This window comes from Loxodonta africana, chromosome 9 (genome assembly GCF_030014295.1).
Source record: "Loxodonta africana isolate mLoxAfr1 chromosome 9, mLoxAfr1.hap2, whole genome shotgun sequence".
NCBI classification, from domain to species: Eukaryota; Metazoa; Chordata; class Mammalia; order Proboscidea; family Elephantidae; genus Loxodonta; species Loxodonta africana.
This window is the reverse complement of record NC_087350.1, coordinates 118,658,455-118,676,580: the sequence shown is the minus strand read 5'-3', so window position 1 is coordinate 118,676,580 and position 18,126 is coordinate 118,658,455. Positions and strand designations below refer to the sequence as shown.

Sequence of the window (18,126 nt, the reverse complement as noted above, 5' to 3'; positions counted from 1 at the left end):
GACCCAAGCCATGGTAATTTCAATCACATCACATGCATGCAAAAGCTGGATAATGAACAAAGAAGGCCGAAGGAGAACTGACACCTCTGAATCATGGCATTGGCAAAGGCTGCCAGGTGGGATATACTCAAGGTTGTACTTTGGCTCCCATGGACTTGTTGCAATTTTCTTCAGCTTCAACTTGAACTTGCATGTGAGCAAGTGATGATCTGCAGCTGAATCAGGTTTGGAGGAAGACTCACTAACAACCTGAGTTATGCAGATGACACGACCTTGCTTTTTGAAAGTGAAGAGGGCTTTAAGTATTTACTGATGAAGATCAAAGACCACAGCCTTCAGTATGGATTACACCTCAACATAAAGAAACAATTCTCACAACTGGACCAATAAGCAACATCATGATAAACGGAGAAAAGATTGAAGTTGTCCAGAATTCCATTTTACTTGGATCCACAATCAACACCCATGGAAGCAGCAGTCAAGAAATCAAACAACACATTGCATCGGGCAAATCTGCTGCAAAAGACTGCTTTGACGTGTTAAAAAGCAAAGATGTCACCTTGAAGACTAAGGTGCACATGACCAAGCCACAGTATTTTCAATCGTCTCACAGGCATGTGAAAACTGGATAATAAGGAAGACCAAAGGACTGATGCCTTTGAACTGTGGTGTTGGTGAGGAATATACTATGGACTGCCAGAAGAATGAACAATCTGTCTTGGAAGAAGTACAGCAAAAATGCTCCTTAGAAGCAAGGATAAAAAAAAAAAAAGGATAGTGAGGCTTTAAGTCACACACTTTGGACAAGTTATCAAGAAGGACCAGTCCCTGAAGCGGACTATCATGCTTAGTAAAGTGAAGGTCAGCAAAAAAGACCCTCAACAAAATAGATCGACACATGGCTGCAACCGTGGGCTCAAAAATAGCCATGATTGTGAAGACGGTGCAGGACCAGGTAGTGTTTTGTTTTGTTGTAATAGGATCACTGTGTGTCGGAACCGACTCGATGCACATAACAACAGTAGAGTTTGAATACCAGAACCCAGCGATAAGCTGAAGGTGCTGAGTGATTGCTGAGGACACCTCTTGCAGAGATGAGTGATTTAGACTGGAAATGAGCAGCTCCCAATCCACTTGTAGTAAAGGGATGTCTGGCTCTGAAAGTTCTCAAGTTCAGACCAATTATTTTTAAAAACTTCTCAGTAGCTGGTACAGTGAAGCACTTCATATTTCAGTAAGCATCAGCTTTCTAGGATAGTGACTTGCATTGCGTCCCACTGTGTTAACGTTACTTGTTCAACTGTACCCATTAATAGATTTTGAACTCTCTGGAGCACAAGGACTGTATCTGTTTTGTTCAGGCTTGATCATGGTTTTCTCATTGATTTGTTAGTAAGAAATACAATAAGCCTTATATATAACTCACATAATGACTATTGTGGTTAGACATAACAACTGAAAATAGCTAAAACTGCACATCATAAATCAAATTTTTCTAATAAAATTTTATTTTGCTAGCTACGACACTTTTGAAATTTTGTATCTCTGAAGAAGGGTGTGTGTGTGTGTGTGTGTGTGTGGATGTTGGGCAGCAAAGAAACTAAGATTCTATAAGTAAATGTTTTAATATTTGAGTATATTATGTGCATTTTGCTAAGAACTTGATTTACGTGAAAAGTCAAAGACTAATGTGCATATTATATGAATTTGATTAATGTAAAATTTAGTTTTTAAATTCTCTTCACTGCCATTTTGAAACCTCTTTAAGGTCACTGTCAGCATCATGAAACACGTAGCAGCTGGTTACCTTGAAATTAAGTCCACCCAACCCACATCTGGGAAAAAACACAAGGTATTTTCTGATAGTCATACTTGGATTTTTTTCTTATATACAATCAAATTTATATAACCTAATCTTTTGTTTGGATATTGCTGCTGACTTATACTTACAGTTATTATTTATTCTAATATAGCAAACTAAAAGAACTTTAGTAAGTTATACTGAAAAATTAGAAAAACTTTCATTATAAATAATGTAAATATGAGAACTAGAGTCGATACAGCAACATTCAAAATAGGGCACAACAGCTGATAGTGACCTTACCAAGCAGTTCTTTAAAATGAGAAGATGGGTCCGCTATAATAAAGGGTTTTATGTGCACATCTCTAAATCAGCACGTGTCCCCACTTCCTTGGTTAGGTGACAACGCAAAGGAAACAAACTTCTGAATATTAATTACACCGATATCCTGGTTTTGTGGGACGATGCTAAAGGTGCCATGAAGAAATCAACACAGTCTCAATAAACTGGGCATATGGGTCCACCCTATGGAGAACAACTCCTCTGGTATAGATTTAGAGTTATTTTCTAATGTTTACTGCATAATAAAATTTAAATATCTGAAGTTATAGTTGTGATTAAAACATTTACTTTAAAGCAGAAGTCTTGGATTATTATAAGAAAGCATTCTCCCACTGCAATTTATAGCATAGATAAATAATGTGAAAAAGTGACTACTTCACGAAGCACGTCTCCACAGAAGCTGGAATTTGTTTATATAAAGATTGTGTAACATAATATACTGGAATATTTACAGAATTACAAAATTCTAAGAAAACATTTACCCTCAATTCTGAAGAATATTAACTTGAGGAGACATATGGGCATTACCCACTGCCTGGTACAATAATACTTCTCTTGGGCAGAGCCAACTAATCAGCTGCAAGGCTAATTTCTTTCCACGCACGGTTAGAATAAAAAATTAAAACATCACAAACCCTCAAAAAAAAAAAAAGGAATTCTTCTCTCGCAAACTTGGACTTTACATGAGGTAGTCATTCTACTCCAAGCAAATGAAGACTGTTTATGTGGAATTCTTGATCTAAAACTAAAAAAAAAATGAAACATTAAAAAAACTTAAGAAATCTAACATCCTCATTTTTAAAAACAAATATTATAGGCCTTTAAGGATCTACTTTTAAATATTTAAATTTTAGTACAAAAAATCTGAAGTCAAGCATACTATATGCTACTTTTCACTTGAGTAAACACAAGCAGCAGAAACGGAAAAGTAGCAACTTGAAAAACAGCGAAACAGAAGATGTCTTAATTGCACTACATATACACATCCTTGAGAAACCTTTACAAATTAAATAAGAATTATATTAAACTTTCATCAAGCTATCCTTTAGACAGATGGACACAGGGAACCCGGGGTGCAAAGGGGGAGTGTGCTGTCACATTGTGGGGATTGCGACCAATGTCACAAAACAACACGTGTATACATTTTTGAATGAGAAATTAACTTGAGCTGTAAGCTTTTGCCTAAAGCACACATACACACACACACACAAACACACACAAATCTACTGGAGGTTTTTTAAAAATCTAATATGCTATTATTTTGGATGATTTCTGTATTCAATAGCTACCAAAATACTTTCAAGATAATGAATTTCAAAGCATTTCTTCTCTTTTCCTCCCATCAACCAAAAATCTCAAACATTTTGAGCAAGGCATTTTTTCTTATATAACATGCATTTTAAAACAAACTCCAAAAAATAGTCAGCAAAATAATTAGAAATCTTAAGTACAAACTTAAAAAAAAGGCATATACTACCAAAAATAATGTATGAAACGATTTTCTTTTTAACCAAAGCAAGTATTTTAAACTTCGTATAAATAACACAAAATATTTTAGGTATGGTGTCTAAAATGGAATAGCACTAAAACACACAACAAAAAACAACAATCCCTTATACTTAATTGAAAATCAATGTTGTCCTTTTCCTTAAAGGTATACATTATGGATTTTTTACTGGCACTCTTGTAAAGGAATAAAATTAGCAACTATACTTTTCACCAATTTACTCTCTAAAAGAACCTCTCAGAAAAAGAAATCTCTTCCAAGGCTGCAACAGAGATTTTTGAAACCCCTCAAATATACAGTCTTTAGAAAAAATGCTGAATAAGAACTGAAATTCCTCTTCAACTATGCATCTTCATAAGATTATACACTTAAAAAAGCAATCTATTTTATGACTTATGCTTAAATCGAACGAATGACAGTAAGTCCCAGGAATTGAAGAATCTTATTGGTGGCCAAGGGATCAAAGGATGGCAATGCTCTTAGCATTCTTAATCTGAAACTTTTTAAAGAAAATTTCATGTAGTCTCAGAAAAACTAGGAGACAGTTCTATTTAAAAAACACACTCACCACAAACAAATACAATGGAAACAAATAAGAAAATAGATTGTACTATATCTTTGTAAGCTTGTTCCATTTCAAAATGTATTCTTTAGGATCAAGGAAATTTCCTATACAAATAAAACTAGACATTTGTTCCTGCTGCTTTGAGAAATATTTACAGTACATGGAACAGCAAGCTGAAAGCATACACCTGCTTATACTGCTGGCCAGCAATGCAGATACAGAAGGACACAAAAGTGCTTATTTAATTATCTGAGCATCTTAATTTGTTTGTACAGTGAAGCTGTTGTAGATAAACTATAAAAAATTAGAAAATATTATTAATGAACACCAGCCCTTGTGTATAACACTACACAAGATGCCAAGGTATGATACATTCACCGTTGAGGAAGGCTGTCCGTTCTTATCCTATGCCTCTCTAACATGGCAAAGTTGGCATTACAATCTTTTCATCTCTCAAAAATCTGAGTTGGAAAGTATCTTTCCTTTTGCCAAAGAAAGGTGATGTTAATGGACTTATTAGGTTCACAAAACACTTCACAAAATTCCCTGGTAAGGTCTTTTCATCAGTGTCTTTTACTGGTGTCCTCATGGAGAAAACGCATTAAACTCTGAAAGCTTTGATGAGATAGTTTCACACTTTGCTGACCAGCATTATGACCTATGTAGTAATAGTCCGCAGCAAGGTGAAACACGAAACTTTCTTCCGTGGGTCTACTTTGGTCTCAGAGTAAAGTTCATTTCTTTCATCCAGCCATGTTGTCCCTTATTCGATCCACTCGAAGAGCTAGGTCCCTGAAGGAAGGGCGCTGGTTTACATGATTGTTCCAGCATTCTGTCATGATCACATAAATCTGCAAAGGAAAAAAGAAGCCAAAATCACCGTGAACACAAAGTGCCATCTTCTAACTGGCGGGAGACCGTCACTCGGGACTCTCACTTAATTTTCCTACATAGGGCATGTGCCTGGCTATGCTTGATCTGATTATGGTATTTATCTAAAAGCAAATTAAATTTTATAAAGTGACCTGGAATTCTTGGGTAAAAAGAAAAATGAAATGCATGGTTACTGTGTATAAAAATAGTTTTTGTTACCTCATCTGGGCATCCCTCTGGTCTTGGTAATCTTCCATTATTCTTCAAGAGTTCTATCAAATGGAACACAATCATCTGTCCTTGCTTGTCATTGCCAATCATACGCATAAATTCCTGAAACACAAACCCACTTTCAGTGAGATTTTTTTTTTTTACACATTTAACTTGAAGCGTAATTTTTCCCCAACTTCTCCCAGGAACTGAGAAATATTCTGCGTATGTATGTTTTCTCCTATGTTTGAAAACATTTCCAGAATGAACTATTTTAAGAATCAAAAACTTCCATTTCAGTCATATTTCAGAAAAGACTATTAAATGTACAATCTGTATAATGCCATTTCCATAGCTAAAACACTACCAATTCCCTGAGAAGAGCCCAAAACAAATTAACTAAAAGCATATTTACTTTGGTGTCTCAACCCATCATATTACATTTCAATTCAAATAAAAAGTTGAATGCAAAAGAACATAAAAAGAAAAATATGCAGAATGAATAAGTATAAGTGCAATGGAAAGAAAAACTTTAATATGTCACAAGAACTAAAATCATAAACATAAAAGTTAGGGCAATATTTACAACAAACTTATCACTTACATATTTTAAGTCTAACCCACCCATCCCAGTGCGTACAGACCTCTTATAAATTCGTAAGAAAAATTGCCAGTATAAAAATTCAGAGACAATACACACACACACACACACACACCCAACATCCAATAAACACTTCTTTACACTAATAAGATCAAATGAGATACCACTTCTATCCGTTTGATAAAAGTAAATAAAACACAATAGCCAGTCCTGGTAAACGAAGAAATGCACACCCCTACGCGTTAACACTGAGACTGTAATCTGGTCCAGCTTTTCTGGAAAGTATTTGAAATAACCAAGAACCTTTAAACAAGTTCATAACCTTTCACCTATAATTACACCTTTATACCAAGGTGATAAGCAAAGATAAACATAAATATTTAATCACAAAGATGCTCACTACGTTCACTAAACGATTATTTAAAAGAGTGAAAAATAGAAAACGATTGTCCAGAAACATGTATCCCTGTGAAGGAACAACACTCAGCAGTTAGAAATCACATTGGCAGTAAACATTTACTAATACAGAAAAACAGCTCTGCTCTAATACTTAGGGAAAAGACAGTAAACTGTACAGTATGACCTTAAATTTTAGAGAATATATATATGTATAAATACATATATATTTATAAAATTTCACTTTTACATAAAATAAAGTCTGGAAGAAAACATGTCACAATACTAAGGTAGTTGTCTCTGAATTAAAGATGATTTTTATTTCTTTTTTCATACTTTCTACAATAAGAAAAAATTACTATAAAAAATTTTCCTTGTTCAACAGCTCCTAGAATGAACAAGCTCACTGATTTTACTAAAAATGATATTAAGAGACTACACTAAATAACGTTCCAGCCCCTCTTCAAAAAGTCAAGTCAATTTAATGATACAAGTCGAGGGGTTATTCTGGATGCTGCCCTTGCATATGCTCCATCAGAGGCTCTAAAACGGGCCCTGGGCTTATTGTTCTCCTTTGATTAAAAAGCCTCCCAAGCATTAAAAAAAAAAACCCGAAAAGTAAGTAAACAGCACACTGACCGCCGGTGGACTTTTACTCTTCTCAATGTATGTGAAAAGCTCATAGAGAACCACTCCAAAGCTCCAAACATCCGAGGCCACAGAAAACTTGCTCTCTGTCAGTGATTCTGGGGCATACCTGTAACATATGCCGGGCATTTAAAAGACAGTTGCTTGATGTACCAACTCCTGATTTTACCTGCAACTCACTGGATAAAGAAGACAAGGCTGCAGAAAGAGTTAACATGGCAAGCCTGAGGCTCCTAACCTTAGGAAGGGCTGCTTGCAATGCTGACCCGCGGCTGGTGTCTGGAACCTTAGATTTCAGGAGGGTTTCCTGAATTAGAGAATGAGAGGGCAACGAACAACCATGCACCCATCACCCAGCTAAACACATTGCTCCTTTTGTTTCATATATTATTTCCCACCCCCTAGCTCACTGGATTTATTCCAGGTGAATCCCAGACACGGTAATACTTCAGCCGTAATTATTTCAGTATGCATGTCTGAAAGATGAGGACTCCTCTTTAAAATACATTCACCATTTCATTATAATTCATTCTTCTGTGCAGATAACTCATTTGTTCTAAATCACTGGTGCTTTCTTACCTGATTTCTTCCCAGACTAACAATTTGCAATAGCTGAGATTAGCTGTAAAATTTACGAGTATAATCTAACTCAAAGAAAACTATGATCCATAAGCTTGACAGCAGCAAATTAGGTGATATATTTCTAATATAGAGATACCAGAAACATTTTTATAAAGTTTTTTTTTATATTAATAATGCTAATTTTCAAGTCAGATACCCAGAATGTAATTAAAACATACTTAAATAAAAACCATTCCTTAACACTAACATCTGAGTCAAACGACATAATCTTAAGAGTACTACTTCAGTAGATTAATACACCAGAATTAAAGTCTATTTGGAATGTATTCAAGATAAAAACATTTAAATTTCACCAAATCATCCCTGGAAAGTCAAATGTACCACAAATGAAGTCAAGAACAAAAAAGGAAACCTTGCCTCAAAGCACAGATCAACAGAAACAAAAACGTACACCACATAAAAAACTAGGGTTGTGTGCTCCTCACGATTAATTCAAAGTTTTAACTGAAGACCAAAACTCACTTTAGCTTCAAAGTGCTGTAACCACGGGAAATACTCTGTTTACGACAGACTAAAGCACCATCATGGTTAAGAAAGCTTAAGCACAGAAACTCCGAGATCAGGCTCTGGGCTTGAATTCCATGCTATCATTTACTGGTCACGTGCCCCTGGGCAGGCTATTTAACCTCTGTCTGCCTCAGCCCCCTCGTATTTAAAACGGAGATAACAGCACACATTCTCCGGGGGTCGTTGTGAGAATTTACTGGGACAATCCATGAAATGTACTCAGCACAATGTAAGCATGTGATAAGTGCTAGCTACCATAACTATATATGAGATAAGCTATTAAATAGTAATAGTAAAAATAAAGCTTGAAGCACTCTAAAATTTCACTTTATTGAACTAAAACAATACTCACCAGAATATGGGACTTTCACCCGGTTCTTTCACTTTGTAGTATTCTTTGTCTTGTGGCAAAACTTTAGTCAATCCAAAATCCCCAATTTTAACTCTGTTCTCATTCTCCACCAATATATTTCTTGTTGCCAGATCCCTGTGAATGTACCTTTTTGTACCAAGATATTCCATACCCTATGGATAAAATAACATTTTTCTTTCAGCTAGTTTTATAAACATAAACAATAAAAGGGATCTTACCCCTATAAAACCAAAAACCTAGCCCATTGCCATCAAGTCAATTCCAATGCATAGTGACCCTACAGGGCAGAGTAGAACTGCCCCCCAAGGTTTCCAAGGCTGTAATCTGTCTGGAAGTAGACTGCCACATGTTTCTCCCGAGGAGCAGCTGGTGGGCTCAATCCACTGACCTTCTGGTTAGCAGCTGAGTGCTTAATCACCAGGGCTCCTTCTTACCCCCTTTGTTATCTAAGAAAAACTGGAGAGGATTTCTTAATTACTTCAACATGCTTACTTCATCTACAACAAACAGCCAAAATATCAGGTACCTTGCATATCTGAGATGTGTACTGCAGAAGTTTTTTATGATCTATCCGTTCTTTATGTTTTTGGAGATAGTCTCGTAAACTTCCATATGGTAAATACTCCATAATTAATCTCAGATTACGCCGGCCTTTTAACATACAAATGGGAACATAATGTTTTACTTTGCCATGTTTTACTGATGCAATGTTAGAAGACAACCATATATAAATAATTTAAAGATATGTAAAATTTGAGTCTCAGATGACAAAACTTTATTCTAAATTAAAGGTGAGGCAGTAGTTAAGAACTCAGGCTTCTATTTTGGTAAGTAGTACCTGGGGTCTTAAAAGCTTCTGAGTGGCCATCTAAGATACTCCACTCGTCTCGCCCCGTCGGGAGCAAGGGAGAATGAAGAAAAGACAAAGACATAGAGAAAGATTAGTCCAAAGGACTAATGGACCACAACTACCACAGCCTCCACCAGGCTGTGTCTAGTACAACTAGATGGTGCCCGGGTACCACCACTGACTGCTCTGACAGGGATCACAACAGAAGGTACTGGACAGAGCTGGAGAAACATGTAGAACAAAATTCTAACTCACAAAAAAGAAAAAAAAGACCAGACTTCCTGGTCTGACAGAGATTGGAGAAACCCTGAGAGTATGGCCCCCAGACACCCGTCTAGCTCAGTATGAAGTGACTCCTGAGCTTTACCCTTCAGCTAAAGTTTAGACAGGCCCATAAAACAAAACAAAACCAAAGAGGCACACCAGCCCTGGGGCAAGGACTAGAAGACAGGAGGGCACAGGAAAGCTGGTAACGGGGAACCCAAGATTGAGAAGGGGAGACTTGACGTGCTGTGGGGTTGGTAACCAATGTCACAAAACAATGTGTGTATTACTTTTTTAATGAGAAGCTAGTTAGTTCTATAAACCTTCATCTACAGTACAATAATAAAACAAAAAAAATAGGCTTTTTGAAACAAAGTTTTGAAATTAAGGTTTGAAAATAGTTACATTTAGTCTTCTGTAGACTCTTCAGACAGCCCAAATAAGCTAAAGAGAATACATCCTTTCTCCTCATTTACAGTGCACAAAAAGTGTCTAATTTAAAATATTTTTATAGAAAATGTGAGGAAAAACAACTTGTTTTTTTAAAAAATGATATTCTCTTGGCAAGTTTACACAAGTGGTACACAAACACCATTCTCAGTGCAGACAGTGACTAGCCAGTCAGCAAACACTTTCCTGTATTTACAGCCCATTGTCACCCAGCACAAGCTCCATTCATATGGGATGCTTCGCTCTCTGGGCACTGAGTACTATTAGCGCAGACCATTAGGAGCTTTGTTTCTATCTCCCAGGATACCAAAGACGTATCCTGAGTTCAGACTTAGGTTTCCACAGACAACATACCAGCACTGTAGCACACTCCCTTGTACTTCACGATGTTGTCGTGCTGCAGGGATTTAAGGATCTCAATTTCCCTTTCAAAGTCCCGGAGGTGCTCCTCAGTACTGTGCTGGAGCTTCTTCACGGCCACCACCTCCCCAGTGTTGTCCTGCAGAGGGTCATACCGGCACATCTCCACACTCCCAAAATTACCCTAGCCAATAGTTTAAAACAAGGTCACTCTTTAAAGAAACATATTCTTTTTACTTAAAACTTATTAGTTACACAGGATTATGTTTAAAATAAAGCATAAGTTTTTTAATCAAATTAGCGCGTTTTGAATATTACTGCATTCTTAAAGAAAAACAATGTCATTCTTGAGCTCTAAGTGACTAAATTTTCAGTTATACACTTGAAGTCAGTTAACAACCTCAAAAACCGGACCATCCGTGGGCTTAAAGTTAAACCTCTATTGCCCCGTTTGGGAGGCTACATAGCACCGTCGGTTAGATCTGGAGTTCTGGACTCAGACAGGTTGGAGTTGGAATCTTGGCCCATTGTTTACCCTCTTTGTTACCTTGGGCGAGTCGCTTCCCTCTCTGAACCTCAATTTTCTCTTCCTTAAAGTGAGAGAAAATAAATTATCTATCTTATATTGCTGCTGTGAGAAATTATTCCAAAACATATTTTAAAACACAAAAGCAGGAAATTAAGAGTTTTATATTCTTTTCAACTACTTAATAATGGAAACATAAAAATTTATTTTCCAGTGCCATTAAATGCTCTGGAAACCCTGGTGGCGTAGTGGTTAAGTGCTACAGCTGCTAACCAAAGGGTCTGCAGTTCGAATCTGCCAGGCGCTCCTTGGAAACTCTATGGGGCAGTTCTACTCTGTCTTATAGGGTCGCTGTGAGTTGGAATTGACTCGACTCACTGGGTTTGTTTTGTTTGTTAAATGATCTGAAAACATGATTTTTAATTGTTATATATTAAATTTTCACAGGAATATACTGATCTTTTTAACTGGAAATATAAATGTTCAATGATAAGAAAAAGTTTTAAAAATTAATACATTCATGTCATTGCAATAACATTCTTACTCATAAATATCTGTGTATATCTCTATTAAGGATACTTTCTTACAAGTGGAATTAGCTGTATGAACATTTCAAGAGCCCTTGATACATGCTACATCCGAAACTCTCTAGAAGAGGTTGCCAATTTACATTCTATTGTACAGTGGAAGGAAGCCTTGGTGGAGTAGTGGTTAAGAGCTACCGCTGCTAACCAAAAGGTTGGCAGTTCAAATTCACCAGGCGCTCTTTGGAAACTGTATGGGGGCAGTTCTACTCTGTACTATAGGGTCGCTTTGAGTCAGAATTGACTCCACGGCAATGGATTTGGTTTTGGTTTGGTACAGTGGAAACATGTCCTTTTATCATATCCCCACCAACACGGCCATTTATCATTCTTCTAAATCTTTGTCAATTTGATGGGCAAAAATCAATCTCACTGTCTTCATTTGGAACGCTTCTATTTTCCTTTGGAAGAAGAAGGTGAAGGAAAATGCTGAGATTGAAGGGATAGATTTAGGATATGAAGCCAGAGGGATAGTAAATGTGTGGAATGGGTATCAGAGAAGGAATCAAACAAGAGAGAGTAAAAGAACTAGCAATAACAGAGTCCTAAGTGCCTAGCCAATGTTGGAAATTCATTTGCGTTGGAGAAAATAAACATATTTATAAGAGTATTTCTCTTACAGTGCTTGAGAGATGAAAGCAGAGATAGAAAAACTGCAGAACTGCATTGTTTTGTACTGGGATATGACAGGGAAAGTGGAGCAGGTGATCAACGGCAGGGTGATGTAACAATGGATATCGGTGAAAGCGGAGTTTAAGTGGTCTACCAGGAAATCTACCCACTCCAGGAAAGAAGATAGCTGAATCTAGAAGTCAGCTAACAGGCTTTTGGAAAAAGAAAGGGGTCAGAGGCACTGGCTCAACAAAGGTACCAAAAAGAAGGAGTGAGACGTCAGGAAGAGCTGAAAGACACAAAGGTATTATAGTCAGAGAGGAGACTTCAGGTTCTGAAATTTGTAAGTACACTTGATAGAGGGAATTACAGAGTTCAAAGTAAAATCATTTAACGCGGACATAGATTTGGGGTAGAGAATCAAGGAATTTAGAGCGTACTGGAAAGGTACCCAAATAACGGCAGGAGGTGAAGTGATGAAGAAAACAATGAGTACCAAAAGTACTCAAGGAATGTGAAGTACTGACCAGGATGTTTTTTTTAGGCGCTAAATTTTGAGGTAATTTGTTGCACACTATTTTTTTTTTTTTTTTTTTTAATAGATAGCTAATACACCCAAATGTCTGGACCTTTTTCATGTCATTGATATAGCCCTTGAAAGTTTCCTGAGAATATTTCACAAACAAGGAACAATAGCAAAGTATTAATATAGCTAGGCAATGCTTAACATAACCTCGGTGTTCGGTCTGGTAAAGCTAGATTGGAAGATTCAGCCTTCCTCTTGCATCCTGGCCCAAATCCAATCTATGAGGCCCCATGGTGTAGAGTTTACACTGGTAAGCTTAAGAGAAGAGAGAGCGAGGAGAGAGCTTACCGCTACGGCTGAGCAATGGGCCCTGCAGGTCTTGCTTACAATACACAGGCTATGCATGACTGTGTGACCTAACACATAGAGGCTGTGTCTGCTAATGGACATGGCCCAGTCCACGTCCTGGATCTGAACAATCAGGCTAGTTCTCCCTGAGGTGACTCAGGAAGCAGGTGGGCAGAAAGGCGGGGAGAAAGGCTTACATGCGCCTTTGTTTCATACATGAAAGCTCCCTCTACCAAGAATGAGTCCCATGGTCAAATCAGTTAGGGAAATACCATCTAATTATCCTCTGGGAGATGTTCAGTCCATACTGCATGTCAAAGGCTCTGAGACATTCTTTGGTAAAGAAAGGTGTTTGTTTAACTCAGCATTTCTCCAACATCTGACCACTAAACCTTTTTCCTATGAACAGCCCTTAAAATTTTCTGGAACGTAAACTTTAGAGAATCTCTAAAGGCTTTTTTTTTCCTTAAGAAAATGGTCTATGATTATACTCTATTTAAAAAACTTTGGTCATCTTACCTTGCCAAGTTGTTGTAAGAATTTCAAGTGTCTTTCTTCAAACTGTGTAGGGTCCCTGTCTTCAAAAGCACCAGAAAATCCTAGGGCACCTATCCTCATATTTGGTAACATGTCACTTTCTGTCAATAGTTCATAATCTAGAGAAATAAATATTTATTTTCAGATACATCCTTTGGGTTAAATATGCATTCAAGTTGACAAAAAAAAAAATCAGTTTGAGCTGAAAATATTAAATAATACAAGGGAAATTCAAAAATAGCTTAGATGACATTAATGGTTATATTAATATTAATTATGTTAATGGTAATAGCCTTTAATTATTCTCATAACCTGACAGGTTTTCAAGAAATATTTTTGCAAAGGATAAATGATTATTTTCTAAAATAGGTGGTTTCAAAATCCATAAAATAAGGCTATATTCTGACTTTTGTGGTAAGAATGGTAAGTAGTATCAGTATGGGCTAAATATATGTATATTTAGCTCAATACTCTAAAGAGGGAGAAGACAAAAATAAATCTACCTCATGTTTAGAAAATCAATCAAATATAAAATATATAGGAACTAATGAAAGAAAACAGAAAGAATTGCTTCTTTTAGTCAATTAAGTCGATTAAGCCAAATAAATCTCTATAGTATACAACTCATTAACTGGCAAACTGAAATTAGGTTTCTGAAGGAGAAAGGCCTTTTTTAAAAACAGAAGAGACTTGAATATACAATAGATATGGAATGTCATGCACACCAGAAATTAAGAGGATCTGAAAGACACCAAAGAACTTCTTTGGAGAGATTAGAAAATCAGTAGTGAAGATTGATTAAATAAGACAAAGACAGGAAGATAGCTGGAGAGTCGGTAAGACTGCTCTATCAATACACACCTGGAGTAAACAAGCTGTTAAGATCTCGTATGATGGCTCTGAAAGAAGGCCTAAAATCCGGTCCGTAATCCATACAATTGTTTATAAGATTTGCTAACTCTGTCCACTTTGGTGCAGGAAGCTGGTGCCTGTCTTCATAAAACTGTAGCTTCTACGATAAAGAGCCATACGTTGAGAATGAGCTGTAGTAAGGCCATGCTCACCTTCCTTTTAATGTTAGATTTGCTAAAAAATTACATCACGTGAAAAACTTCTGAAGGCTCACTGACAGAGTAATTCCAAGCTTACAGGCTAAAGAGACTTACCCTTTGGGAATCTAGAGCACTGAGAGGCTTGTCTCCTCCACTGCAGATTTCCCACAGAGTAGTCCCAAAACTCCATTTATCTGTTGCCAAGCTTAGGTTTTTAGGATTTTCAATACATTCTGGGGGTGCCCATGGTATTCTCTCCTGGAGAACTTTTAAATGACAGGAACAGTATTAGTTAAAAGGGCCCTATTCATAAACCATTCCTCCACATGCAAATAATTTTCAAAATCATTTCAATAATCAGGGTTTTTTCTTTGTTTGCTGTGTGTGCTTAAGGCCTGGAAGGGATCTGTGAGTTCACCTAATTCAATCCCTTAGCTTTAACAGAGATGACATGGAGACCTACAAAGCCTGAGTCATTTGGCCAAAGTTATACAACTGATTAGTAGCATGGCTAGATTTAATATCCTGTATGATGAAATCCTGGATCCACTCAACTTTTTTCCATTAAACCACAATGTCTCAACTGGCATCCCACTCTCTCCACCCCTTCCCGCTAGTTCTGCATTCAAAAAAACATTTTCTATAAAATGTGTCCTAAAATGGCCTCTCGGTATTTTTTTCTTCTCCCATTTCTTCACAATGTGTAAGCAATAGATAATGTTACATCACTCAGTGCTGCCCTTAATGACTCTGTGGCAGCGGCAATCCTGACTTGCGCATAAAAAGATAAGGACTAACAGGCATTCATCATTACGGCCGAGGGATGGCTACATTACACTAAGATATTCTGGGTACAAAACTGACATTGGTGGGTTCTGCTCAGATCACAGAATTCCCCAAGTAAACACTGCATCTGTGTTCTCTGACTCCAGCAGAAAGATGGTTTTCAAGTAGGTAGGGAGCGACAGAACACAACTGTCTGGTATCCTGGCAGAAATAAGTAAATATGAATGAGGAACAGCCTATTCCGTCTCATGGTACATTTTGGCAAAGCAACGTGAACGTTTTTGTGGTATAATGAAATCAGGAGAGCACGGAGCACACTGGTTCCCTTCTCCTTCACCAGACAAACACATATTCTCAGTCTTCACCTCCTATTCCAAAGGGTAAAATTTCCCTGAGTACCAGATCCAAGGTCCTATAGGATTTTCTGCCTCTTTCTACTGCCCTATTCGCTGCCAGACAAGCCATCAAGTACCACTGTCTCAAACAGTCAAGTACCTACTCAAATAGGGCGCTATGCATCAAATGCATAAAAGCTGACCAATTTAAGTACTATATTTAGAACATTCAATTACATAAATTAACTAAAATAATGAAATACAATTACAGTATTATTTGGACCAAAAAAATCCCATTCAATTATTTGACTGAAATTTTTACTTTTAACTAACTGTGTTAAATAGATTAACAAGCACAAGAGAAAACTACAAAGTAGTTCTAAAATATTAGGATTAGCTCAGTATTTAAACTAGATAAGATTCCAAACTAGTTAACATGTCTTCTTAAGTTTTTATTTAGTGATGGTATGAAATGAAAATGTAGAAAATGTACTTCTGGCTCAAAGAATGGTATTAGGAAATTTCACATTTTAAAAAAGAGAAAATCCTAGCTGCCATACATAATTAGAGATTAAATCTACTAAAAAATATCATCTCACATATTATAGTGACATGTTTACAAGAGAGAAGAAATGGACAGAGACTAACATGTAATTACTACTTAATTTAGATTGCTAAAAATGATAGCTATATTCTTTATTAATCAAGAATATATCAATAAAATAGAGAAAGATTAACAACGTGCTTTTTAAGCTACCCCCCGGATAAAGTTCCATAAAGGTAAAAGCGATCCCTAGAGAACTTACTGTCTTTTGGCAAAACCGTAATACTAATGCCAGGGTCACTGAGTTTGATGAAAGGCGGATTCCCTGTCTTCCTGTCTTCTTCTCTGATGAGCAGGATATTTTTGGCACACACGTTCCCATGAATAAGGGCTTTTTCTTCCTATTAAAGTTAAATGCACACACACACACACATATCAATTCACAAATATTTGAGCACATAATCTGTCCAAATCCCCAAAATGGATTTAAGGAAGAAAATAGGTAAGATAACAAAACAAACGTTAATTTGGAGGCGTGTTTTGAGGAAACAAGTTTTATGGCAGCACTGGCACTTCCTGTTTTACATTTTTAAAAACACAACAGCCTACAGCCATGACGAAATGTAAATTAAAACTACCCACTGCCACTTCCCTTAGGTTTATGTGGTTTGCATCTCTAGATGATAGCCAACATTAAGAAATACTCTCTCTGTCCTGCAACAGGGTATCAGTGCTGTACCCTCCGCTGGTCACTGTCTGGCCCCCCGGCTGCTGGCCCTCTGGTGTTCGGCTCCCAGAAAGTACTACTTTCCCACGCTCACAGTCTCCTATTGCCTACGGAAACTGTAACAAGCAGGGCTTCTCTGCTATCCTTAGTCAGCACAACATGCTTCTGTATGATTTTTGGTTAAATTCTCTAAACCCAAGTGACAAACTACAGACCGCCCATCAGCAGTCCTGAGAGACTGACAGGATAAACTACTTCATAAACAAAGTGATTTTACATAAACACAGAAGCATATGTCTAAAATTATCACAAAAATAACAACAGAGTTATTTTAAATGACTCGGAATTCGTTTACAGACTTATCATTTGTTCCCAGGCTAAGATAATTTCTACACTGCTTCAGAAGATAACACAATCAGTTTTGATTTAAAAAAAAAAAAAAAAAACTACTTACGAGAAAATGCATGGCCCATGCCAACTGTTTAGCCACTTCAAGTTTCCATAATATATTTATAGAATTTTTATTTTTTTTCAGATATGTATCTAGAGATCCAAATTTTACAAACTCTTGAACCAGGATATCTGCATTAAAATGTAAGTCATAACAATAAGGCTAAAATATACATACAATAAAATATATACAATTTTAACTTTTATAAATATATTTATGGTTATAGGTGAGTATTATAGGTAATAGGCAATAAAACTCAGCAAAATTCACTAATTTAAAGAAAACTTAATGGTTATGCACTACTGTATTTTTGGTTTTCAGTTTATTCACAACAGTAAGAGGTAGGAGCCTAAGCAACATATACAAATATACATCAATATAAAAGAAATAACGTTCTGCTGCTTCCGCTCATCTGTGTGTCCGTCCTGAATTACAGCTGCTGTTTTGAAGTGAATGACATCTCCTCCCATTTCCTCACCACACGACTGTTCTGACACTGAAACCTTCCTCCAGTCCTTCTTCCACACGTAAAGATTGACAGCGACGTCCCTTCTGTTACAGGCGTAAATGAGGACTGGGGCTCTAGCTCCCTTCATCCTTTCAATTTATGCTACACAAAAAGCAAAAATGCATATTTTGCTTTTTAACCACCTTCTGCATTTTAACTTCATATATTGCTTTCCTTTTTTACAAGATCTAACTGAACCAT

At 36.7% G+C, this 18,126-nt stretch overlaps 1 protein-coding gene across 9 annotated transcripts in view; it reads right to left on the bottom strand.

The window, feature by feature from the left end:
• Nucleotides 1–408: 408 nt before the first annotated feature.
• Nucleotides 409–18,126, bottom strand: part of JAK2 (Janus kinase 2) — a 99,105-nt gene continuing 81,387 nt past the window's right edge. For 8 of the 9 annotated variants that reach the window (XM_023539419.2, XM_023539420.2, XM_010599992.3 and 5 more), the window contains 11 exons: nucleotides 17,421–17,548; nucleotides 16,502–16,640; nucleotides 14,689–14,840; nucleotides 14,384–14,534; nucleotides 13,505–13,641; nucleotides 10,384–10,573; nucleotides 8,992–9,116; nucleotides 8,445–8,617; nucleotides 6,935–7,052; nucleotides 5,308–5,421; nucleotides 412–5,066 (listed from right to left, as the gene is read on the bottom strand). In XM_023539419.2, coding sequence (XP_023395187.1) covers nucleotides 4,959–5,066; nucleotides 5,308–5,421; nucleotides 6,935–7,052; nucleotides 8,445–8,617; nucleotides 8,992–9,116; nucleotides 10,384–10,573; nucleotides 13,505–13,641; nucleotides 14,384–14,534; nucleotides 14,689–14,840; nucleotides 16,502–16,640; nucleotides 17,421–17,548 — 1,535 coding nt within the window. In that variant the 3' untranslated portion in view covers nucleotides 412–4,958. Of the gene's footprint in view, nucleotides 5,067–5,307; nucleotides 5,422–6,934; nucleotides 7,053–8,444; nucleotides 8,618–8,991; nucleotides 9,117–10,383; nucleotides 10,574–13,504; nucleotides 13,642–14,383; nucleotides 14,535–14,688; nucleotides 14,841–16,501; nucleotides 16,641–17,420; nucleotides 17,549–18,126 lie in introns of all 9 variants that reach the window. The other variant, XM_064290595.1, reaches the window with a different exon arrangement.